Source organism: Leptonychotes weddellii, chromosome 4 (genome assembly GCF_054177405.1).
Source record: "Leptonychotes weddellii isolate Sample4059 chromosome 4, ASM5417740v2, whole genome shotgun sequence".
In the NCBI taxonomy this organism is placed as follows: domain Eukaryota; kingdom Metazoa; phylum Chordata; class Mammalia; order Carnivora; family Phocidae; genus Leptonychotes; species Leptonychotes weddellii.
Window position 1 is genome coordinate 125738556 of NC_138372.1, and position 27058 is coordinate 125765613.

General features: G+C 36.6%; 1 protein-coding gene and 2 long non-coding RNA genes across 16 annotated transcripts in view; 1 reads left to right on the forward strand and 2 right to left on the reverse strand.

Annotated features, from left to right (window-relative positions):
- The window catches only part of RALYL (RALY RNA binding protein like), a 658970-nt gene that overhangs the window by 481477 nt on the left and 150435 nt on the right, over positions 1-27058 (forward strand). The window contains exon 1 of one of the 14 annotated variants that reach the window (XM_006727129.3): positions 7830-7990. The exons of the other annotated variants lie outside the window; for them this stretch is intronic. Within the exon in view, the coding sequence (XP_006727192.1) occupies positions 7954-7990 (37 nt within the window). The 5' untranslated portion in view covers positions 7830-7953. Of the gene's footprint in view, positions 1-7829; positions 7991-27058 lie in introns of those variants that run through there. 14 annotated transcript variants of the gene reach the window in all.
- LOC145721138 (uncharacterized) lies at positions 1948-7408 on the reverse strand. The gene is made up of 3 exons (XR_014144600.1): positions 7012-7408; positions 2761-2851; positions 1948-2569 (listed from the first exon to the last, which is right to left on the reverse strand). It is a non-coding gene; the product is annotated as an uncharacterized LOC145721138 (long non-coding RNA).
- Positions 16548-25085, reverse strand: LOC115939964 (uncharacterized). The gene is made up of 3 exons (XR_014144601.1): positions 24938-25085; positions 17677-17953; positions 16548-17569 (listed from the first exon to the last, which is right to left on the reverse strand). It is a non-coding gene; the product is annotated as an uncharacterized LOC115939964 (long non-coding RNA).

Here is a 27058-nt window from a genome sequence, read left to right on the forward strand (position 1 = left end):
AAAAAAAAAATCTCATATGTATTTACATTGCTTGCATTATGAAACTAATGGTGGTTGACTGTAGGGGTGATGATGTGAAATTAAGATGTGTGGTATTAACCACAATGTGGTCTATCCTCTTTGAAGCAGAGAATGCAAGGCATCATACAATAAAGTGCTAAATCCTGTGAGTCAGCCTTTTTTAGCATAAAGTACTTATTCTCTGCCTTGTACCAATAAGAATTTGAGGTGACCTACCCCCTACTTATACTCCACTACCACATATATCCTATAAATTATAATTCTGTATAGATAAAAGACAGCAGAAGAAAAAGTAGAAAAGAAAGATAAGACCAGATGCTCTAGTTCAGAGGCAAGAAAGAAAAGAGGGCAAGTTTGATGGAAGAAGTCGACTGAGATAAGAATCAGCCAGAAAAAAGAGAAAGGCAATGCACTGGGCAATCAGCAATTTGTGCAAGAGGACTTTTAGCATTTATTTCTCCATGGACATTTGCTACATTTTGCCTTCATCTGCCTCAGGTGCCACTTGCTGGTAACCGCAATTACCCTTCATCTTCTCTACTTCTTTAAGGATCTTCCCCAACCAGAGTCTGGCCACTGAAGTATCGTTCATCTTCCAAACACCCTGTCTTGCTTGGTAGCTCTTCAACTCACATCTCTGGTTTTTAAGATAGGTAGGTAGATGAGTAAATAGGTGATGATAAGTAGATGATAGATAGATAAATAGATAGATGATAGATACATAGATAGATACATAGCTAGATAGATGATAGATAGATACATAGCTAGATAGATGATAGATAGATAGATAGATACATAGCTAGATAGATGATAGATACATAGATACATAGCTAGATAGATGATAGATACATAGATAGATAGATGGATAGATAGATATAATAGAGTATATATTTCTTATTTTGTAAATTCTGTTATAGTGAAATTCCACACATAATTTTCATGATCATGGAAACTATTGTGATTTTAAGGATGTTTTAATGTCTCACCATTATTCCATGTAAACTCAGTAGTATCCCTCCATCCCAGGACACCGTGAAGATGCTATGTCTGAGACAGAGTGGTAAGGTACTGAGGAAGTGTATCTCATAACTAAAACACCTCCAGGGAACGTGGTACAACAATTCCCCCACACCATGCCCACATCCAATAAACTCCATTATCGTGTTCACATGTCTGTGAGGTAATTTGTTATGAATATAGTACCCTTTATGTGGCTATAACCCCGAAGAGGCTTTGTACTTTTTAGATCTAGGTTTGCTACATTTTTACTGTGTAACAGTCAACATTTGTTAAAATACTTTGAAGTGAGATAAATTATTTACACAGGCATAAATACCTTCCTTCATATTTCTAGTTATAATCTGTAGAAAATTCAAGGTTAATTTAATCGTATATGTTTTAGTCTTCTTTTTAAAAAAAAAAAATCTTTTAGGGGCCATTAAATATTTGGGCCCACCCAAAGGATGGGATTAAAAAGATAGAATGCCATTATCCTTGAGACAATGAAAATAAACTTATCCAAATATGAATGGGAAAGTAAGACTACTAAGAAGATAAAACTAAGTCTGAAAAATCAAATTTAGGCTAAAAGAACGATGAAACTAAGAGAAGGTAGAGTAGGAACCACACAAAGAAAGGGAAATGAACAAACATGAGAATGCTCAAAAACAATTACCAAGGAGATTCAGTGAAAATAAAGTCGATTGCAATGTGAGTTATAAAGGAGAAACATTTAACTGTGTTGAATACATTTAAGTATTAAATATTTTTTAAAATTCAGTGATTTCAAAGACTTGTTTGATATTAGAGCATAAGAAACTGGAGAAAGTCCAAAGAAATGAATAAAGACTTCATAATAAAATCCAATTATAGTTTACAAAAAATCTTAGAAAATTTTTTTCCAAATACATAAAAACATTTAATGAATCAAATGGAGGGAATATACAGTTGACTTGTTTGTCAAGTACAAACAGTCAAGTATAAAGAAGAATCATTCTGGAAATTTTCTCACTCATTTGAACCAGTATTACAAATGAAAACTTGAGCCGAACATTAGGAAGTTTTATGTTTTCTCTGATTTAAAAAAGAACAATGATAAATCGATCAGTCAAATGAGGTACTAGGTAAAATGACAAGAAGATTTTTTAATATGATAGCCACTCAATACTTTTATTAATAACTATTTTTAGATTATCTGCTAACAGGAGAGCACTTGACTCTGGGGCAAACAGATATGGATCCAGTTCCAGAACATTAAGCAAGACAGCAAATTTAGTATAAACATACACAGAAAATGCAGATATTTTTCCTTAAATTGTCGAAAAGTTGGACCAGTGATTGCGCTGAGGTTGAAAATATTTGATGTTATCTCTGAAAGTACCCGAGCAAAGGACTTTTGTAAAGAATTTATAGGGGCTACGCTAGCAAGGAGATGTTTTAATAAAGAAGGCAGAACTCATCTCTGAGCGGAGAAAAGGCAGAGTTCCCCCAGGGACAGCTGACATTCTGGTGAGGGAAAGGTAGAGAAGGTCCACATCTGTGCGTTGCGCTGTAGGGTGACAAGAATGACATAAGAAAAAGGTTAACTGTGGGTAACTTTCTGTGCAAACCTGAGAAAAACTGACCAAAGGGAAGTTGAGATATCACTCTGATCAATTAGGAAATAATTTCAGGCTAGGGTGCTCAGAGGCTCTAGGCTAACTCTGGGGTGTCCTGGATTGAGGCTCCTGCTGTGAGTACCTGGTTTGAGTAGCTTGAGGTCCTGCCCTTCCATTCCCTTCAGTTTTCTGTCCAGCTAACTTGTAAGAGCTCTCTGTGGTGGACCAGACATCTGTAAATGAGGAATTTGGGCAAATTCACTTCTTAACACATTTTCAATTTTACCATTTTATTGTTTTAGTAATTAATAATAATAACAATATAAGTATTATGCAGTTCAAGTTAAATATTTCCACACCATCGAGGGGCACCTGGGTGGCTGAGTTGGTTAAGCATCTGCCTTCAGCTCAGGTCACGATCCCAGGGTCCTGGGATTGAGCCCCACATCGGGCTCCCTGCTCAGTGGGGAGCCTGCTTCTCCCTCTCCCTCTGTTGCTCTCCCTGCTTGTGCTCTCTTGCTCTCTCTCTCTCTCTGTCAAATAAATAAATAAAATCTTTAAAAAAATATTTCTACACCATCCATATACTGTGTCTTGATAAAATTCTTAGAAGTTCTATCAAAATTAATACATATTATAATTTTTATTTTTTTTCTTCTAGGTTCTTATTTAAATTCCACTTAGTTAACATACAGTGTAATATTAGTTTCAGGTGTAGGATTTAGTGATTCATCACTTACATACATATTGTAATTTTTAAACCAGGTAAGAATGTCAGAACTCTGGATGGGCTAATCATTTGATACTTTTGGTATTCTTTAAATGTTCTCTTAGTGTTTTATTTGGAAGAAAGGTTGAGGGTTGGGGCATCAGGAGAGGTGGGTGAGGTGACACGTATGAGAAAGGGAAGTCAACACTGCTGCAGACATGAGCAGACCTCCGCTGTCCCAAGCAGTCCATGGTGCTTCTGAACTTGAATGTCCCTACCAGCATCTAGCAGCCTAAACCCTGCAGTTAATTGCATTCATCCCTCTTAGGAGTGAGTTGAGCACTACTAGTGGTTATGGAAATATGTCTCTGTGGGTCTTCATCCCCTGTGGCCTAAACAGCTACCGAAAGTATCCCTTCAACCTTACATGGCATGTTACTGTATTGCATTGGCTCTAGAGAAAGATCAGCCGGTTCAAAACCAGGCATTATCTCTTGTTCTCTGTGAGGTTTCAGTCAGAACACTTAATCTCTCAGCCTTATCTTACTGAAACATTAAAAGGGGCAAAAACAAAATAATAAAAATAATAATAATGATAGGAGGAGGTGGTGGATGAATCCATCATAAGATTGTTTTTAGTATTCAGTGAGTAATCCCGTAAAACTCTTAGAAGACAGCCTAATGCCTAACACCTAACATGCACTCCCTAGATGAATGTTAGCTCTCATTAAACCATGGTGTTCATTCCCTGTGACGAGTTCCAGCAAACATCATTTTCTTGATTTCGGTGCTTTATTAGTGACATTATAATGACACTTTTACAGAAGTCTTCTCCAGCAGCTACCCAGTGCATTGTCCCTTAATTCAGTCCTAAAATCATATTGGTCTATTTTCTAACAAAATAATCTCAACACCACTACCTAAGTCATGCAGTGTCCCTGAATATTACCTGCACCTGCCCTCCTTTGGGGAAAGTTTGCTCATTTCTAAAAGGAAGGTAGGGATAGCTAAGTAACAGACTTGCAAAGATTATGTGACATGATGTGTACTTAGCACAGTGCTTGACACACAGCAGCACAGAGTACTTCCTTTATCTCTCATTGTACACACACACACACACACACAGAGTACACACCCTTCCTTCCTTCTTTCTTCCTTCTTTCCTTCCTTCCTTCTTATTTGTTGTTCTTTTATGTTAAAAGTCATCTTCTCTTACTTTGCCAGGTACTTTTATTTTTTAAATGGTTCCTTCCATGAAAAAGGGAAAGATATTGACATAATCATTTGATTTTATATGGTAAGTCATCCTTCCCAATTTGTCAGCACTCATTGAATTTGTATTTTAAGTATGGAATATAAAGGTTGAATCCATTAGGGGCACCTGGGTGGCTCAGTTGGTTAAGTGTCTGCCTTTGGCTCAGGTCATCAAGCCCCGTGACCATTGCGTTCCTGCTCACCTCCCTCCCTCACCCTCTGCCCCTCCCCCCAGCTCATGTGCTCTCTCTCTCTCTCTCTAATATAAATAAATAAAATCTTAAGAAAACAAAAGATTGAGTCCATTAAAAGAAATCATGTTTCAGGGAGTAGATAGATATTTTAAAAAGCAAGTAATGCTTTTTTTGACCTCTGACATTATAGGCATAAAGCTGATTTTGAACATAAAACAACAGTACTCAGTCTGGATTCTTGAAGAGGGTAAGGAAAAAAAGAATGAGATGTCTGGACCTGTATTCTCTCTTCAGCTATTTTTTCTGTCCTGTATGTCTGCATTCTTCCTCCTTATTCTTGTGGCTGAAAATTTCCCAGCCAAGACCTCCTCCTCTGCCTCAGCTACTTCCTCTACCTTCCTCTCATCTTCCTACCTGTACTGCAACATGGTACTCATGAAGTTGCTCTTAATCCATTAGGTGGAATTGAGGTCCCAAATTGTGATGGTTTAAAGCACTAGCAACAGATATGAGGTCCAAGAGTGGATTGCTCTGTATTCCCTGAGGTGAGAAGAGTAATGTAGGAAAGAGTTGATAACATGAAAATCCCTCTGTGGAAACTATGAAAGTCAACCCTGGTACAAGATTGGGAGCACAACAGTGTACCAAACATTGAGGAGTACAAGTCAGGATACTTGTTTTCATGTGTGTCTGTGTGATAATGAATGAGGCTGGCTGATGGGTTGTGGTATATGTGAACAAATTCAAATTGTTACATAACCTTTGCAAAAACTGTTCAGATCGATGTTAATTACAGATATTACAGCACTAACAATGTGAAAAGAGAGAAACTACACATGTGATGGAACCATATAATAATGTAAAAATTAATACCGTTTATGTCATTGTATCATTAAGCGATTTCTGCCTCATCATCACCAATGACATGTTTATTCATACCATATATGTTGGACAGACGGTTTTAACTTTGTTTAGTTGTAATAAATTTTATGTTTGTTCATCTTCTGGCATGAGTAACTTTTATAAAGGAGAACTTGCTTAGTGGTTGTGACTTTGCTTCAGTAAATTTAAAATTTATCTTCACATCTGTGAGTATATACAATTCCATCCAAAACAGTGAACTCGTCCAAATTAACTTTGGGGCCAAAAGACAGACATGAAATGACAAGTGCTTGCATCAAATAAGAAAGTAACTTCAGTCAATAAACATGAGTTTGACTATTGTCCAGATTTATTGAAAAATAAATTATAGTTGTATTGTCTTTATAACTTAAATTAGTTCATAAAAACTCCTTTATTCAGCAAATATTTACCAAGAGCCCACTTTATACCAGGCACTGATATGTCCTCTGGATATATAACTCTGAAAAAAGAAAGCCTGTCCTCTGAAAGCTAATGTTCTAGTAGGCAGAGACAAAAAACAAATACATAAGTGCTATGGAGAAAAATTAAGCAGGTAAAAGTTTGTGGGATATAAAGTGTATTATATGTCATTAATAAAAAGCCTACTTATTTTATTTATTGAAATATTTTAGTCTCACTTTTAGAGAAAACACAAGGAAAATCCTTCTAGTGTTTCATAATTGACTATGTCTTAGAGTAAGATATAACCATAGTGGTCTTTGACAAAAAAACCTCACTAAACACTGCAGTTTGTTAGTCAAAAGTCAAAGAAAGTGGGCAGAAATGCTGCTAAAAACCTGCCTAATGCTCTTTTTGAAATCTATGATTATGAAATGTAGTAATTACTTAAATATGAAAATATTCTTTTAAAAAAAAGATTTTATGTTTTTATTAGAGACAGAGAGAGAGCGAGAGAGGGAACACAAGCAGCGGGAGTGGGAGAGGGAGAAGCAGGACTCCCCTGGGAGCAGGGAGCCCGATGCGAGGCTCGATCCCAGGACCCTGGGATTATGATCTGAGCCGAAGGCAGACGCTTAACAACTGAGCCACCCAGGGGCCCCAAATATGAAAATATTCTTGACACTGAAATAATCCTTTTATTAAGAAGGATGTCTCCTGCTATCAGTAAGTAGACTGAGTTTGTTAACACTAAAAAGGAATTCTGGCAATTGAAAATGTCTTCTGCTTTTAGCTGGAAGATGGAAGCTTAATGTATAATCCGGAAGTCTTATTACATAGAAGTTATTCGCTGGTGTATAAATCCTTTGGTATTTTAAATAAAACTGCATTTCAGACACCCTCATTAGCACAGGAAGGAGATTGGAAATCATACACAATTTTGGAGTGTTTGGGAGAGGTAGTGCTCCTGAGCTTCTGCGGGGTGCCAGGCGGGCGTTGCTCTCAAAGCGGAGAGAGTCCAAGGCATATGAAGACAAAGCTTCCATGCTGTCCAGTTGACAGTGTGAAATGTGTTCAGATAAGAATATGTCCACAATCCTGTGAAAAGAGAGGTCTGAGGGCAAAAATGAGGCAGCAGGGGGGAGGGCAGGCAAAAGACTCCTGAAAGGCTTCCTTCGGGAGCAGACAGAGTGCCCAGCACACAGTAGGCACTCACCGACTCTGAGACCCTAACGCGTGCCCCTTCTATTCTTGGCCTGGGGAGATAATGTGAAAATACTGCAATTCCTGCATTGCCTGAGAAGCAGTCTGTTTGGAGAAATAGACAAAACTAAAAGTGGCAATTGCTTTAATAATTGAGCATACAAAGTGCATTGAGAGCTCAGAGACAGAAAGAATTTAGTAGAATTTCAAAAATAAAATACAAATCTAAGCATCCTAGGGTGGCTAAAAGACATGTGAACCCAAAGGATAGTTTTTAATTTCTATAAATCTCAAACAAGGGTTTTTATATTTCATATTTGTATTTTCAGTTTTACTGTTCTTGCTAAATACTTGAATCTGTTCTTAATTCAACATTCCTTCAAGCACAGCACTTTCATAGTGCAGATTTTATTAGAGAACTTAACTGATACCGGTTGGGGGAAGGTGAAGGGAATACAATTTTCTCTAGAAGATTTGCATTAGATAGAGTAGTTACAGGCTGTAGCGTCTCCCCTGTAATTTTATGAGAATGGTATTACCCTGGCTTTCACTGTGTGATTGCTGGTTACCTTCTGTCAGTGAGCAACAGTCTTACTGCAAAGCAGGAGCACAACCCGTCTCTTTGTCTCCGTGGTCAAAGCAATTACTTCTTAGAAAGTCGGATTTTTTCAGAATGACCATGTACAGAAGCAAACGCAGACATCAGAGATGTAAGTAAATTCTAACCCAACTTTTTCTTATGACTGTGGTGGGAGAAACATACTTGATTCCTTAAAAGACTAATCATGACTTCTTCAGATCTATCCTGGTAGTAGAAAAAAATATTGTAGCCTTTTTTCTCACTAACCTTTATCTGTATCCCTCTTACATGCTTGGAAAATGTTAGGGGGAGAGGGGATAATTCACTTGTTACTATGGAAACCTTTGGAAAGGTTTACAAAATCAACAGAGAAACAGATCAAATGCAATTTCAGTCTAGCTCAGGAACCTTCATTCAGGCATGATCACTGGGTAGTTCTCTCTCTCTCTCTCCCCCTCTCTCTTCTTTTCTTTTCTTTTGTTTTCCTTTCTTTTCTTTTGTTTTCTCCCCTTTTCTTTTCTTTTCCTTTCCAGAAGTGATAGATTTTCTTTCCTGAAAGTCTATTGAAGGGTTTGGGAAGCTAGCCTAAAACTTCCATTTATTTATCCGATATCAATGATAACTCTCAGGAGAAATAAAACAGTTCAGAATAGAGGGGAGAGAGAGTTAATTGTGAATGACAAGCTGAATATGTAACAGGAAATTCATCGCCAAACTTCTTGGTCCGGAGCATATTTGTAACATAATTCATTACAGACACCATTTTAAAGGGTTAAAAGGAGTCATTTGTAATCTACCCTAAAGGAATTGATTCCGACTGAAAAGGAACAGCACAGTTACCCTGGCCTAAAGTCCAGAACAAAGATGATTATGGAACTGAAAGCCATTAGGTTTAGCTAAAAATCAAAGTCTTATAATGTGTTTTATGGTAATGCAATATGCCTGCCATGAAAAGCTTTCAAATCACTTCTCTTTCTAGTAAGCCCAACTCGTTATCACTCTATCTTCCCTATTGTCTAAAGCAAAGTAAATATTATCTTATTGCGCCCAGTGCATCCTATCACTGACTCTGTTTACCATCTTAGGCAGGGAACTACAGCTTGTTCTATAGTCGAAGTCTGTACTTTTTCATTATTCCTAGGATGTCTTTCGTCATTAGTAAATATTTTAGACAATCGGCAACAATTACTCTATCAAAGGCCAAAATATGATAGAAATGAAAATTTTTTTTGAGTATGATAATATTTTTGGCCAATTTCCACCTGAGCCGTGAACACTAACATTTCTCTTGTTCAAAGAAGTTTTATGCACCACAGAAAGCTCTGAGGGCCAGGACTGCCAGTTTGATTTTATATGCCTGATTGCCTTTTGACGCCTCTCTTTCTTGTGACTGAGAAACAACATATGATAAATGCTGCTTGTGTCTTATAAAAATGATTGGCACAAAGTCTACAAATATATTGCTGATTAATTTCCTTGTGATTTCCTCGCACAAGAATGGATCTAAATTATGCATGTACTTGAAAACCATCTTGTACCTTTACTCCTGTATCTTTTGGACACCCCCTCATTTTTTTCCATGTAGGTAATCATCACCTTAATGCAGATGGCAAATAAAAGATTATAGAAAAATTGTACTGAGTCTCTCCCCTAAAATGTGTTTGCTGAAGTCTGCGATTAAGCAGCAGGGAGAAATTGTGAATTACATGAGACAAGTCAGAAGATGTATAATTATACAGGATGAACACAGTAGGGTGTACTAAGTGGTTTAGTTAAAAAAAATCTAATGTGTTACTTCTGTTTAATTGTATCAGCTACATTATATTGCATTAACTGTTTCTATATTCTAATCATGTAAAATATTGGAGAGCAAAATATAATAAAATTAAAGTATACAGAAAGGTTAGCAATAAGAGCAAATAGAATCCTTAAATGAATTTCTATCTTACACTAATAATATTTGCAAAAGTGGAAGGTAATGCAATTGTTTGCTAGCAATGGGTATATAAAAATATCTGAATTATCCCATCACCAAAAACCAGTGCATTTCCATTTTCAATCGTATCATTTCTGTGTGTGTTTTTGATCATGTAAAAGGCATAAACTAGCCTAGAGGCAATTGTAATCCAGTTAAGGCAATAATTGCACACTTAACAAAACCTCAATGTGAGAAAGAAGGAAAGTGTTTTTATGGTTTTCTTTAAAATTGAAAAAGTACATAAATAAACTTTCTAATTTCCTCATTCCCTAGAGATTTACCATAATATCCTTTAGTAAAAATAATGCAACTTTCTTTTAGAGGACCCGGTGAGAAGACCAGGGAAGGTGTGTGTGGCTATGCTAGGGGATCAAAGAGAGGGGTGGGAGAGCCGGACTACTTGTCAAAGACATTTTAAAGTATAAATTACACTAAGCCTTTGAAAATTCATGTGGGACTTTGAAATCCATTCCTCACTCATGTCTAGATTGGTTATTTATAATTCCCTACAGAGGAATGGGAGGGAAGAGTACCCTTTTCCTTGCTTTTGGTGGAGCACTAGCTGTGGAAAATGAAACAGCTTCAGCGTTTGTTCAGATAGCAGATCTCACCTGTGCACAACTGCATAATGACTTTCAATTAGATACAGAATTTGTTGAGTGGCATTAAAAAATGTTTGCCTGTGTCGGACATTGATTTTGTCAGAGCCAAACAGGTACTTCAAGAGGAACTCAAATATATGTAAACCTGTTTTTACAAATTGGGTGGAGGCAGGAATCATCATTATCATAAATAACTTTGTTCTTTAGTGTTTAAACGTTGAATTTTTCATATATACTATATCATTCTATTGATTAAAGTGTATAGTTTATGTTTAAATTTTCAAAATGTTATGTATAAAACCATGTATACCTGTAAACTCCCTTGCCGAAATTCCAGATGACCTTGAGCAAACATTTTGTTGTTGTTGTTGTTTTTAAAAGAAGCATAGAGATACATTCTTAAGGATGAATATGTTTCTGAAATACAGACTTAGAGAAAAACTAGAGTACGATCCACATGCTATTGGATACAGAATTTTGAAAATACCGCAATCCCCATACCACAGCAAAGAGAACAGTGTACATCTAACTTCAGGTGTGTAACATTCCATCTTATTTTACCAGATAAGAACTGATGTTCATTTTTGATTATCAGTGATATGTTTGAGTGCTTATCTGTCTTATCTATCCCATTATGGAAGGGCTTGATGAGATCACTTCAGGAACCTGAACACTAGCCATAGTCCTCTACCTGTAATTTTGGCCAATGTCTCTTATCTCTGTGGATTGCAATTTCTTTTTCTATAAGTTTAGCAGACTGTGCAGAGATGTTTTCTAAGGTGTCTTCAATCTCTAACCCCCACAGCATAGGCTTCATCATGTAATTCTTCTACTCAAAGAAATTTTATGGGTTCTCGTTGCCTAGACTGTAGCTCTGGGCTCATGTGCTTCAGATCCATGGGACCATGGATTTACTGCAAGAGACCCTACAATTCACATGAATATTAATCATTGCCTGTATAATGGTGAAAAGAAGTATAACCCGTGTATGCATACATACATATATACCCCTATATTATTTTTTGGTTCTAAAATGATAGGCTTAATAAAAGATGGTAATAAATTTGTAATAGCTTTTAATACCATGTATTTTATATGGTTTTTAAGCCAATTATATCACATAGGGATTTTATGTTTCAATGTTTTAAAAAAAAAGTGCTCTCATATTCCCAAATTTTGGGAATCACTGAACTGGAAAATGAAATACAAACATGACCTTATAAACACATATTTACATTATTGTCACTCACTGCATACTTCTTTCCTGATACCACCTTGTTCTAGCCGTCATCAGACTATTGGCTCATTCGCAAAATTCATTATAGACTCTCTTGTCTCTGTGCCTTTGCCCATACGTCTTCCTGTTGATGGATGGTCCTCATCCGCATCTTCATGTGTATAAATCATCCCTGGTCAAGGTTTCATTCAAATGTCACATCTTTCATAAAGATCTCTCCAATTTCCACATCAAATTTATCATTTTCTTCTTGTTTTTCAGATGCTATTTTATAATTTCATTTATACTTCCTATGTTCTGTCTAAGGTTTCATCAGGTGAGGTACCTTTAACTCTTATTTGAAGCATTCTCAGAGTATAATTCAAGGCTTTGACCATAACGATCCATAACTATCTAGTGAAATTTATTCATTTAAAGAAATATTTATTGATCACCTATTATATTACTTTCTAGACACTGCTCTAATGCTATGGCTTTCGCAAGGAATGAAACAAAGTTCTAAACAAAGATGACACACAAATAGATACATAATATGCCATGTGATGCTAAGTATTACGGAGAAAAATAATGCAAGCAAGAGAGAAAGGGAGTTTTGGAAGGTAGGATGGGGAATTGCTGTTTTCTATATGGTCGTCAGGAAAAGCCACTATGATTAAGGTAACATTTACTCAAACACCTGAAGGAAACAGAAAGAGCAAACTCTGCTTCTTATTGGATAGTTCCAGACAAAAACAGCATGTGCAAAGTCTCTGGGATAGGAGGGATACTGGAGGACCACAAAGGTGGCAATAGAGAGTTAATGAAAAGATATGAGATCAAAAAAGCACTGAGGCATTGGATTGGTGGAGTAAGACATAGATTTAAATTAAACAATATATTTTATTTGTAACTGAATTAAGATATATATTAACTTTTCAGAAACACTAGCCATACTTAAAGTGATTTTTTTTATTTTAAGATTTATTTATTTATTTGAGAGAGAGTGCGCACGTAATCAGGAGTGGGGGGGTAGGGACAGAGGGAAAGGGATAGGAACAGAATCTCAAGCAGATGCCCTGCTGAGCATGGAACCCAATGCAGGGCTCGATCTCACAACCCTGAGATCATAACCTGAGCCGAAATCAAGTCAGACACCACCCAGGCACCCCATACTAAGTGACTCTTGTATTATTTTTATTAAAATGAAAATTATAAAAATGATTTTAAAAAGCATTACACTTCATATTAGGTGAGGCATCCAGTCATTAATTGAAAGACAATCAAATTGTGGTCATCTAGATGTCAGAAACATTATTTGAACAAGAATATTTTCTGATTTATCTTCTTGTAAATATCCCTGTATTTTTGATACATTAATTCTATCTTTAAAGGTCATGCTGTGAGAAAAAAATAAATTTATAGTTTAATAGAATTGTAAGCCTTCTTTAAAAAAAAAAAAAGATTTTATTTTTTTAAGTAATCTCTACACCCAACATGGGGCTCAAACTCACAACCCGGAGATCAAGAATTCCATGCTCTGCAGACTGACCCAGGCAGGTGCCCCTAGAATTGTAAGACTTCTTAAAGCTTTTGCAGGAAGAAATAAGACTGCTGCCAGTCTTAACTGATGTAGAATTGTCTTAGTGGTCAAGATGAATAGCAAGTTTAATGTTCTATGATTATTGGAACATGAGTTGTCTTAACTGTCACATAATCCTTATTACTACATTCTATCTTATACAAATCTTCATTTTAAATATTTTTTGAAATTCTTTATTACAAATTGGATATCAAAGATAAAAATGGATTCTTACTTAAAACATATACTTAAATTGATACTGCATATAATTGTGAAGATAAAATTAATTATGACTTAATTCACAAATTATTTTATATCTCAAATGTTGGCCTTATTTATTACAGAACCATTTGAAGATTCATATGATATTGGTTTAAAAAAATATTTTAAGCTTACACTAAAAAAAACCAATGACTTGAGCTTGATAAGTAAGGCTTTCTGGAGGACACTATTACATTCAGTCATTGATTTCTCTATTACTGATGCTTATTGGGAATTCTGGTCTGACATCTGAAATTTCTCCAGTCTTTTTTCTCTCAAGTTCCTAATATGAATTCTATAACTGATATGGATTGAGAACTTGTAACTGTATACATTCTTCCATGGAATCATGTCTGCATGGTAGAATCAGGATTCTCTGATTGTGCATGCCCAATGGGACCATAGTTAACCAGTTTGAGAGCAGAGAGGTACAAAAGCTGACTAATAACACCCCTGATACAGATTGACTTTATGAGAAATACATATTGGTCTGCCTCACGTCCTTAATCATTTGCTTTGCTTTTATACACTCTAGCCTGTGACTGGTTCTACCTGGAGGAATACTTATTCATATTCTCTCCCCACCTTCTCCCTCTCCCTTCCTTTCTCCCTCCCTCCCTTCCTCTCTCTCTCTCTCTTTCATTCTATTCCACGTATTTTCTATTTTGCAATGCTCCACAAAGTCAGAAGTCACTTTTATAGAGGGTGAGCGTTTGTACATTTTCTTTTAACTTCTCTACTTTCAGAAAACAACTTGCCTATCCTACATCACCTGCTCTTTTAGTGTCTATCTTCTGAGAATCTGTGCTGCATTTATATCTAGACCTACATAAAAGCCACAACATTGACTTTATCCCCAGTTGTTCATGTAAATGTTCTCTACTGAATGACATTTATCTCTCAAAGAATGTTACAGTTAAAAAATAATGTGGATTTGTATTTATTGAGAGCAAATGATGCATGTGAAGAAACTAGGCTCTCAGCAAAATAAGATTGGTGTTAAAGTAGATATTAATATATCTTTTTAAAATACTGTCATGAATGTAGGGATTTTTACATGATTATAAGAAAGATGACTATTCAAAAGCATTGATGGAAAGTGGGATAATACAGTCTTTATGTAGTCTAATATGTCCTACCTTTGGAAGCTTAGAAAACAGCTTTCTTAAAGCCATAATCTGCTATAATTATACTTTTTGGACCGTCTGTTTGGTTGAATCACATTAAATTGTCATTTTTGTAAGTCAAATATGGCAGTTTCATATTGTTAAATATAAACACCAGCTATCACAGAAGGTGGCAAAAAAAAGAAGGGACAGGTAAATAAGTCATAGCACCAACACAGTGGCATTAAAAGTAAAAGGCATTATAGTTAAGCTGAGGATGAGCACTTGATGTACTAAAAGAATATAATTAGGGGAATGTATTCATTGTTTTTCTTTAGGATATGTGAGGTTAAACCTTTCACACAAAAAAATAAAAAGCGCATTCATACTTGTCAACATAGATGACATTGTTTTGCAAGTGATGCATCTAACTAGGCTTTGAAGATCATCAAAATTTTAGAAATTGCCTACCTCCCACCAACCTTAAAATGTTTATTATAAAAATGTGAATTCTGCCTTTACATGATTTTAAGATTAGAATTTTGCTTTTATACAAATGGAAAATGGGACAGCTGAAATGAATTAATAATAATACCAAAAATGATAAGAATAGTATTTGACATCTTTTGAATTACTACTCTATGCCAGGTACTGTTTTAAGCATTTTGTTATATACGAATAATGTAATTTATCTAATAGAGATATAACTGAACATGTAAAAGCAATAATCTAGTAATCAATGGCACTTTTAATTTCCATCCCAATTTTAAAATGTTATTTATAATTTTGATATTAATCTCTAGGAAATTGAAAACCTGAAGTTAAATTAAAATATTTATCTTGACCAGGATGAAAGAATAAGCTTATATGTCCCTTGGGGAAACGAAGAAATTAACTTCATAGGGTAAAGTACCTTGTTTGGCCAATATTCTTATTTTTTGAATCATAGAAAAACAGAAAAAAATATCCCAAGGAAAAGTTTTACATATATATGCAAATGAATATTCACATATGAATGCATTTGCCTGGTGTGCCATCTTTTCTGCAAAAGAATAAAAGGTTTCCAGAACTTAGAAAATCGAAGTGCTCTGCAGTGATTTAGTAATTCATTGTGAGTAGTTATACTCTTTTTGGTCCAGAACAGCTAAATTGTTTGGCATAACCTTTTGATTCATTTTCCTCTTTGTAGTTATTGATTTTCTTGGCATTATTTACTGAATTGTGCTCCCATTCTGACTATGGACTTTCTGACACCTTTAGTTATATAGAGTTACATTATATATGTGTTAATATTGACTCAAAGTCTTAACGGCCTTTTATCATTGACTTTATATTATCTCTAGAATTTCATTTGTATTTAAAATAAAGATAAGGTCCACATCTATTTTGTGAAATGCCTTATAGAGAGTGTGGCATGTATTTTTGTAATGTTTCATGCCTTAGGCTGCTTATCATTGGGAAGTGTTATATTTTATATTATATGATTCTTTTGACCCCTAGTGAACTTGAAACTGCCTTAGAGGAACAGCTGGATATATTTCCTTAAATAAACACACATTGTTCTTCAAATTGCTAGTATCTGTCTTCTTAATAGGCTCCACAGACAATAGGAATCTTGACTTTGAAGTCACCTCCGTTGGGTTCATGTAGATGTCTGACTATTTCATACCTTTTTCCCTCTCATACTTGAACTGAATCTATCTTTCAACTTGTCTTTAAATGTACAGCATGTAGCCCTAACTTATCTTTTACCTGTACTCTGTGTATATAATATTTTTGGCATTTTATTTTATATGCTAATTAAATGTAATATAAAATAAAATACCAAAAATATACAACACCTGTAAATGCATTACAGACTACCTGGGACATTTAATTCTATCTAATTTATAGTGTCAGTTATTAACGAGAAGCTGGTTCACAACTAAATAAAAATGCACTCATGTAAAATCAGAAATAATTTATTTTTAATTGGAATGCAAGGAAAAATTAATTTGCTTTTTCACTTCTGGCTTTGCTAAGGTACCAAGGGAAAAATGGTCACTAGAATTTTAAAAGTCATCGTAAAATTTTTCTCAGCACTGAATTTGTCCTCCCAGAACTATTTTTATAAGACTAACCTTTTTCTAATGATCATTTCTAACATAGGTGATACACTCAAATTTCATTAATGGGTACGGAATCTCCCAAGACGCTTTAGCGATGAAACTCCATGAAGATTTCTAGAGTTTGTTTATGCACTCTTTAGACAGAAATATTTTTCAGATTATCAAGCCAGTTTTCCAAACCAAGCTAGATTGTGAGAGAAGATTTGACTTGAATGGACGGGACAATTTATTTGAAATTGAAAGAAAAACAAATCATTTAAGTTATAATTTAAAAATATTCTTTGTTACTTGAATATTTAAGAAAGAAGTTAGTAAGCAAGCACAGGAACAAGATATCAAGACATAATGTTAAGAAGATCATAGATATTTTTGTTGCTGAGATTTTCATTTAGGTCTATGGAAATGGTTCTCTGGAAATTGGAACCATGCTAATTTAACCAGTTCTCTTATACTGAAAACAATCTTCCATCAGGTTAAAGACAGTAGGAGTTGTTTTTGTCCTATGGAAACAGCCATCTAACATCTTTAGTTGTTTGGGGAAGCTATGAATCATTAGTAATACTATTTCTCCTAGATTACTACTGACAGTAATTAAATCAACAGTTGTAGTAATTTGCCATATACTTCAGGCCCAATTAAGTGAATCTTGCCATGTTTATCTGGCTATTAAGGGATAAAGTGACTTGGGACCCAGAATTCTCAGGAAGTTGCCTGCATTATTAATTTTTACCAATGTTGACTTAAGTTGTAGAGTATGATAAGTATGTTGGGAGGGGCATCCAAGATGGTGGCATAGAAATATCCTGATCTTCTGTCACAGACACACCCACATCCACAGCTACATATGGATCATTTCCCTCTGAAAAAGATTTGAAAACTAGATCAGTTGCTCTCCACAACGAAGAATAAAAGGACAACATCAAAACTGGTAGCAGAAGCAGAGACATGGTCTTGCAAAAAACTCACCTCTAGCATAGCAACACACAGTAGGGAAGATCTCACTAGACAAGCACTTCTCCCAGAGGAGCAAGGTTTTGGTGCCCCACACTGGCATCTATGCCAGAAAGATGAGCCCTGGGATCGTACCAGAAAGATGAGCTCCAGAACATCTGGTTTGGATAACCAATGGGACTAATGTCTGGGCATCCCAAAGTGCTATAACAAACTGAGATTCCTCTTGGAGGGTTTGCATGTCTTCTTGGTTGACCTGAGACCCAGCAAAAAACAGCAGTTTGAAAAACACCTATATTTAAAAAAGAAAGAAAGAAAAGGAAAGAAAAACAATTATATGTGAGGGAGATTCATTTGTTGATCTGGAGGCATCAGCTGGAAGGGTGGGGGACAGCTGAGATGCTCCCCAGAAATGGAGGTACTGGTGGATGTCATGCGGCACTCCCCACATAGCCTATTAGCATAAGTAGGCAAGCATGGACATGGAGCCCTCCAATCACCTTGCTGGAGCAGGTGGGCTGAGTGGTCATGGCATTTGCTGAGAGCGTGGAGAGCACAAATCCCCACCACTTTGCTGAGACAGGAGGGGCAAGCAGTCAGATTTTCCTTCCATTCCCAGCCTAAAGCCAGCATACACACACAGACAAGGCTCTTTCTTGCTCTATCGCTGAAGTCTGCAAGCACAGGCAGACATTTTCCCACTGACTTTAGGAAGGCTTTAGGAATGTGCCTTGCCCACTGCACTTTCCAGCTGCCTCACTAAAGCCAACAGCATGTGCAGTCCACATAGGGGATACCTCTGGATCACTTGACCCTGGTGGCAAAGAGGGCTGGTGTTCTAGAGCCCTATGGGACTATAACAATCTGAAAGATAGCTCTCGGCAGGCCACTAACTCCAAGGCATTGCACACACACAGACTGAGACAACCTCAGACTCCCTCTGAAAGCAGCATATTCATTTAGTGTGGAGCTTCAGCATGAGGGACAAGCTTCAGGTTTCCCACACATCTAGAGGCTAAGGGGGCACTCCCAGGGAAGATAAGCAGGAAGACACCATCCTTGCACATACTTTTGGCCTTGCTATGACCCAATGAGACTTCCCAGAAAGGAGCTTACATGCTCACCTGGAGCCCTGATTTTGGCAACTGTCAGCCAGGAGACACTTCCAGATCTCCTGGTCTGGAGGCCAACAGGTATTAGAATTGCAGATCCACAAGACTATAAATGTTTTCATACTTTAAAAGCTGCTGCATGAGGACCTGGCTTCTAATCAGCCTGAAGCTAGGTACAAAATGAGATTCCTCCCCTTGAATCACTGACAAGTCTTGGCATGCCCTCAACAATGGGGGCATATCAAGAATAAATCAGGCAGTTTAGACAATCACAATGGTTCCCACGAGCTAGGGCAAGGTTGAATGAGAAGGATCATCACCTACACAAGGCCATGCCTCTGATACTGAGAGAGGTAGCTGTTTCATCTAATACATGGAAACAAACACAGAGAGCCAAGCAAAATGAGGAAACAGAGAAGTATGTTCCAAACAAAAGAAGAAATCCTCAGAAAAAAAGATCCAGACGATATAGTGATAAGTAATCTATATAGAAAAGAATTAAAAGTATTGTTCATAAAGGTGCTCACCAAACTCAACAGAAGAATAGATGAGCATAGTGATGACATCAACGAGACATAGAAAATGTAACAAAGTACCATACAGAAGTGAGAGAATTGAAGAATACAATAACTGAACCAAAAAATGCCCTGGAGGGGTTCTGTGGCAGACTACATGAAGCAGAAGTATGGATCAGTGAGCTGGAAGATAAAGCAATGGAACTCACCCAGACACAGCAGCAAGAAGAAAAAAGAACTTTATTTAATGAAGATAACTCAAACAACATCAAGGGAAATAACATTCTCATTATAGGGGCCCCAGAAGGAGAAGAAAGGGAAGCGGGGACAGAAAACTTATTTTGAACAAATAATGGCTGAAAATTTTCATAACCTAGGGAAGGAAACAGATGTGCAGGTCCAGGAAGCACAGAGAGTTCTGAATAAAATGAACCCAAAGAGAGCCACACCAAGACACATTATAATTAAAATGTCAAAAAAGTAAAAAGGGAATCTTAAAAGCAGCAAGAGAAAAACAAAGTGTTAAGTACAAGGGAAATCCCATAAGGCTCCCAGTAGATTTCTCAGCAGAAATTTTGCAAGCCAGAAGGGAGGAGCATGACACGCTGAAAGTGCTGAGAAATATGCTACCCAGCAAGGTGATCATTCAGAATTGAAGGACAGTTAAGAGTTTTTCAAATAAGTACAAGCTAGAAGGATTTGTCACTGTTAAACCAGCCTTATGAAAAGTATTGGGAGACTTCTTTAAGCTGAAAAGAAATAGCAGTAAATAACAACAAAAAAAATATGAAAGGAAAAGTTTCACTGGGAAAGGCAAATATATAGTAAAGATGGTTGATTAATCACTCATAAAGCTACTGAGAAGGTCAAAAGATGAAAGTTATGGTTCACTATAATAATTAGTTAAGGGATACATAAAATAAAAAATGTAAAAATGTGACATCAAAAACCTAAAACGGGGAGGGGGATGAAAATACAGTTTGGAATATGTTCAAATTTAAGTTGCAATCAATTTAACATAGATTGTTGTATACATAGGATGATATATGCAAACCTCACAGTAACCACAAAGCAAAAACTTAAATACACAAAAGAAAATGAGAAAGGAATCTAAACGTAACACCAAAGAAAGTCATGAAACCAAAGGCAAGAGAGAAAGAGAAGAGAGGAACTACAAAATCAGCCAGAAAACAATTAACAAAATGGCAATAAGTACATACCTATTCTCTAACCTAGGAAAAAAAAACCAATATAGTAGAAAGTTAATGAAAAAAAAAAAGTGGCAGGGACTGACTGCTGTCCCCTTAATAATCATTCAGTCTTTCTTGCATGATAATAGGTTCCTCCATAATTAGCTCTGCCTTCCAGTGGCCAGGTGACTGTTGACCAGTGCGGTGTGGAAAATGGATGTGTGCAACATCTAGGACAGTATCTCTAAAAGGAAGGGGTCGTATCTTTCCTCACCATGTCCTCAGTCCTGCTCTGGGGGCAATGATGTGATAGTCACAGCTCACCTTGGACTGTGAGGTCCAATACCAAGCCCTCAGAATGGCTGAGCAGGTGGCATGGAGAGTCTGGTTTGGGAATGAGCAAAGAGCCCTTCTACTGCCCTTAAGTGCTTTCATCCAGACTTTTACATTGGAGGGAAAGAAACTTTGATCCTCTTTAAGCCACTGTTATTTGGGATCTCTTTTATACACAGCCAGATAATTCCTCCCTAATATAAGAAAAATTAGATTTCTTCCCTATCATCAGAGATTCCACTAGAATGCCATACCCAGATCCAGACGGGAACACACCCAAAACCTCGCCCTATCAGTGAGGAGTAGGACATGTTCTGTAGGTGAGAGAGAAATCTGAAGCCCGGAGCTGCTAGGGGTCCACTGAGGGTCACGCAGCTAATGGCGATGCACACCACGCCCAGGGTGCAGGATTCTGACTTCTGGACCAGAGCCTGGCTGTGAGTGCTGCCTTCAGTTCCAGCTGCAAGACCCTCCTTCCCCTGTTCCCAGAGAGACAGTTCTGGGCATGAAGGGCTGCTCTGTCTTCCCAGTTCAAGTGTAGATTAGACTACAACTCTTCTGTGCCTCCTTCCCTTGCTTCTTTGGACAGAGCTAAGCGTTTTACCAGCCGTCTGGGGCTTTGACCTCTGAGGTAAGACTTTATGGAAAGTAAGGCGGTCCCGGGGTTAGCTCTTCTCTTGGCTGTAATTCACCCCTGCCGGGGGTAAGGCATGGATCCTTTTCCAGGAAAAAGTTCTGACTGGGATGCTCTAGGGAGAAGTGTTGCTTCCTGCTCAGAAGGGACAGTTTGGGGTGCTCTCCGCTGTCTCAGTGGTTTCCAGAGTGACAGGGAAAAAAGGGAAAGGAAGCATTCTCATGAATCAGACCCAGAATTGCACTTCTTTGCCTGTCTTAGTCAAGGAATGCGACCTTGTAACTCCAATTGCCAACGTTTTCTGACTGACGGGTTTTGTGTAAAACTTCCAAACGCTCTGGAAAGAATCTGATTAACCCAGTGCCATTTGGTGCCCTCGGGATCCTACATCCACCCCACATGGATAGTGGGGATGCTCTTTGAGGGCTTTCCAGGGGAAGAAAGACAAAATTAAATTCTACTAAGGCAGGCAGCCTGAGACTGGAGCACTGTTTCCCTCTGGCTCCACGGGAAGAAAACAAACTTGCCCTTCCTTCTTCTGTTACTGCTGAGAGCTTCACCAAGAGCACCTGGACGGCAAAATGGGGTTCAAGTCTGCCTTTCCAGCACAGAGTAAGAGTTTGATAATTTGTATCTAAAAAATCTGTGCTATAATACTCTTTTTCAAAAAAAAAATGTTCTAAATATTGTAATTCAGTGTAACCACATCAGTTATGATAATATAACTCCATTTTGGGACCGATCATTAAATCTGGAAAAATGTAACGTATGCTGCAATGATGATTGTATCCCACTAATTTTTGGAGCTAGCATTCCAATCATTGCTATAGAACAATACTTAAAATACGACTGTCGAACAATTTTTTGTCCTTGGTGATTTTCTAGTGGACATTTTATACCTTGCTGTAGCTTTTCATGTACTTAGTAACAGTGTAGCTTCGTAACAAATACCATTGCTATATTTATGTGGCCATAAAGTTAGTTTAAGTTACTCTTTATGAAGTCTTTATAGTTTTCAGTCATTATTGAGTTTTTTATGACTACTATAAAATGGTATGACTTAAGAGAAATTATAAACTTCTCCCCTATGCTTATTTGTCATGATTAACATTTATAGAATTCTATTGGTTGTTATGTCTGGGATATTTTATTGTCTTCCTTCTAGAAAAGTAAAATAATAGAGATCTCCAAGCAGGTTATTATGCAGTTGTTAAGATTTTGTTGTATATATTGTATATATCTCCATGGTCTGTTCTAATTTTAATAAACTTTAACTGCCAAATTTCCTGAAAAACCAAGTAAGTTTAGAGGTAACTTCAGTTGACAACTAAGTATCATCACTTTGTATTATCAACTAAAAGTTTTATTGGTTGCTCCTTTCAGTTATTCTGGGTCAGTTTTTACATGAGTATTACCTGAAAGCCTTAATATTATTTTTCCATCTAAACTTTATCACATAGTTGTGGTTGGGAACAGATTTTTCTAACATTGCATAAAAACATATGTTAAGAAAGCATTGTTTAATTTTTTTACTTTAAAAAGACTTACAAGGCATTTCTTGATCAGGTATTATCTTACTTTGCAGATTCATTTCTTGTCACCCCACTTTGCATATTCCAACTTAGTGCATGATACTGAACTTTCTTTCTGTTCTCTGAGGAATTCTTTCCATCAGTAGCTCCTTATGTTGCTTCTTCTATTTAGAACACTCTCCCCTCCTTTCTTTTTTTTTTCCTAAAGATTTTATTTATTTATTTGAAAGAGAGAGAGCAGGGGGAGTGGCAGGGGGAGCGGCAGGGGGAGGGAGAGGGAGAAGCAGGCTTCACGCAGAGCAGGGAGCCCGATGATGCGGGGCTGGCTCCCAGGACTCTGGGATCATGACCTGAGCCGAAGGCAGGTGCCCACCTGACTGAGCCATGCAGATGCCCCTCTCTCCTCCTTTCTTAGTTAGCTATTACTCATCTTTCAGGTGCCAGCATAGACGATCACCTGCTACTGACTCATCTTTCTAATCCTTGTGTAGGAGTGGAGGCTGGTAGAGGCTACTAGAATTGACCTTTTAATGTATTCCTTTATACCCTACATGTGCCCTGTGTATAAATTGTCATGTATCCAATCATTTAGCTATAACCCTTGAAGCCAGAAACCAGCCCCTTTGTTCATTGTTATAGCGCCAGCATGGTCTGGCACTAGAAAGCCTTCAGTCAATGCCTTACTTATGTACCTGTTTCAGCAAGTAGAAATTGCAGTCATTTGCCCCAAATAAATCAGTATGATATTGTCGATGGAGGAAATATCTCCTGCCTTTTCATATTCACAAATGTCCACGGATGGTGTTCATGTGCTAAGGCCTTTCTGGTGTCAGGTTTTAGAGTAATTTTGTCTCTTAACCACTCTAGTTTTACTTTCTTAAGGAGTATTAAAAGGAATCTAAAAACACTTTATGTCTTGGGTAATTTAACAATGTTTCCCCAAAATTTAAGGCACATTTAGAAATGACATGAAATACCAAGGATTTCTGTTGCAACTATGCTAGTTCCTAGTTAATTTAAAACTTCCAGATTTTTTGTATCATTATAGGAACTGAAGTCTTATGGCTAGTAACAAATTCAGAATTAAAACTTGCTTCTCTACATTCTCATTTTTTCTTCTAGCCAGGTTTGGCTCTGCTACTAGGTTTCATTATTTCTTAGATCAATTTTGCATCAGTTAGAAGAACAATTTGTTTGTTTCTCCTCATATTTGTAGCTATTAATCTCAGCAGTAACTCAGCGATTGACTTTTTTCAAACCCTCAACATCACAAAGACATAGACTTTAAGGAATAACTTGAGCCAAATCCGGGATATATTGGCTGAAAATATGAAAGTTAAGACTTCACGTCATATATAATAAATCTGTCTCTAAGTTGTTATGCCATTTTTAAATTTTGGAATATAATTAGAATGGTCGTATGAAGTCATTTCACTGCCTACTTTTAAATTCCCTTCTTTCGTTGTCCTTTCCATAACTCTTGCTACTCAGTAGTTGTATGAACTGGAAATTCTTGAACTGTAACTAAAAGTGACCTCATTTCCAAAGCATTTAAAGTTATTGCAGGTGAAAGCTCTCTCAAGGGCTTTCAGTGCTTCAAATGTGGATGTACAATCTGTGTCAATAATGAATATTGCACATTAAATTGACCTGAATAGTTACAACACAAACTTTTTTCTCAGCGTTGGCAAATTTCTGCCATGAAAGCTTAGAATGGGACATTTGAAGAGAAGCTATTAGAATAATACAGGGACTCTGAAAGGATCTCCATGCAATGTGGGTTTTTCTTTTTTTTCTGAGTATAATTGAGATTTCCAAGAATTTTTACTGAAGAGTCATTTTATTTTCTGGACTTGGTAATTGAAAAAAGGATAAAATTGTTAGGGGAGCAATAAGGAATTCGGTAAAGAATTGAAAGCAAAATATTATGTGCTTGATAAATTTATTACAGGCTTCTTACCTGAGTTGTTTAGAACACCAGGCTAATGAGTCCAAGGTAATAGATTTGAGCTTTCTGTGGTGTGGATGGTTTACTCTCTCTCTGGATCTCAGACCACTGTTGTCACCCTGCCCAGCCATCCTTCAAAGAAGGAGCTGGTTCCTAGATAACACTGAATGAAGGAGGGAAGACAGATCAGACTAGGGCCATCATACAGCCATCAGAACTACGATGTCTCAAAAGGGATATACTGCTAGTTTTATCTATATATGTATGTGTTATGTATATTATAATTTATATCATATTGCTTGTGATACCTCCATATATAGGAGAGCACATCTATGTTTGAATAAATATTTATTAATATTAAATATAAATAAATATTAAAATTAAAATACTTTCATTTTAATTTATGAAGGCAGTAAAATTAAATCAGCTTTTTAAAAAAATTTTATTATGTTATGTTAATCACCATACATTACATCATTAGTTTTTGATGTAGTGTTCCATGATTCATTGTTTGCATGTAACACCCAGTGCTCCATTCAGTACATGCCCTCTTTAATACCCATCACCAGGCTAACCCGTCCCCCCACCCCCTCCCCTCTAGAACCCTCAGTTTGTTTCTCAGAGTCCATCGTCTCTCATGGTTCATCTCCCCCTCTGATCTCCCCCCTTCATTTTTCCCTTCCTACTATCTTCTTTTTTTTTTTTTTTAACATATACTGTATTATTTGTTTCAGAGGTACAGGACTGTGATTCAACAGTCTTACACAATTCACAGCACTCACCATAGCACATACCCTCCCCAATGTCTATCACCCAGCCACCCCATCCCTCCCACCCCCCACCACTCCAGCTTTTTTTTATTAAGTGTCAAGTTTGCACACTTGGAATTTCACAGAATACAAAATATCTACAATTTCAAAAAAGACTTGCTTCACAGAGGGATATGAAGTTAGTCTCAATTAATATTTTTTATTATAGCCTTTTCATTTCATCAGGCATGTTAAATTTTAGATAATTTAAAAGACATTGAGAGGCGCTTGGGTGGCTGTCCATTTAGCGCCTGTCTTTGGCTCAGGTCATAATCTCCGGGTCTTGGGATCCAGCCCTGCATCAAAAAGGACATTGAACTAATAAAGTATGCTGTTGTCTTCTCTCTCAAGGCATCAGTATGAGTATGACTAAATTTCTCTAAAAAACTTTGCTTACCATGAAAGACTCTAAGAATCTAAGGTTTGTTTAATTGAGGAAGACTTCAGATTGGTTCAGGCACTGCTATGAGTAGAAGTGGTAGGAAAATTTCCAGTTTTATCTAGTTATGATGACAGTACACAATGGCATCTTTTTTTAAACAAGCATATATCTTATACCTCCACGAACAGAGCAGACCACAAACTACTCATTTACTTCCAGTTTGAAACTAAAGTTGTCATGTTCATCACAATCACAGTGTATCATAGACTTGGATCTGGTAGGATGGAATTATCAGGACTTTCATTTAATTTTATGCTCCATCTTTTTATAAATGTAACCTAACAATTACATAGAATCAAGCAAAAAGACTGCAGCGTTACCTAGGCTAACTTTCTCATTTTGGTAGAGGAGGAAAGGGTTTGTTTTATTGCCCATTAGAAATGATGACCAATAAATGTGCCTGCCCATCTTCCTTCTTTGGGGGTGAAAAGGTTGATTCAGCAGTAGCTAACTCATTAAAAAAAATAACAGTCGTTACTGAAAAGTTAAGGTTAATAGAAATACCCTTAATATTCTTCTCTTGTATTTAAATAATTAACATAAACTTTCAAGTAGTTCTTTTTATTATTACAACAATCCCTCTTCCTATTTATGGCCACTTTTTCTGTACTCACCATTCTCATAACCTTTTCCTATATGCTTTTGCATCACCCTTTATTTTCTCTATTAAAGTAATTCCCATACTAGAAATTATATTCTTTGCATAGTTTTTTCCAGTAAACTGTGATAACTAAAACTAGATTTTTTTTTTAATCTTCCTATCACTTTACCTAGCTCTGTATCCAATTCCTGGTAGGATCTCAGTGAGCATTTAATGAATGAATTCATTAATATTTTTCAGTCTTTGGTTTTAGTTTTTTATCTTATATTTTTATTATATCT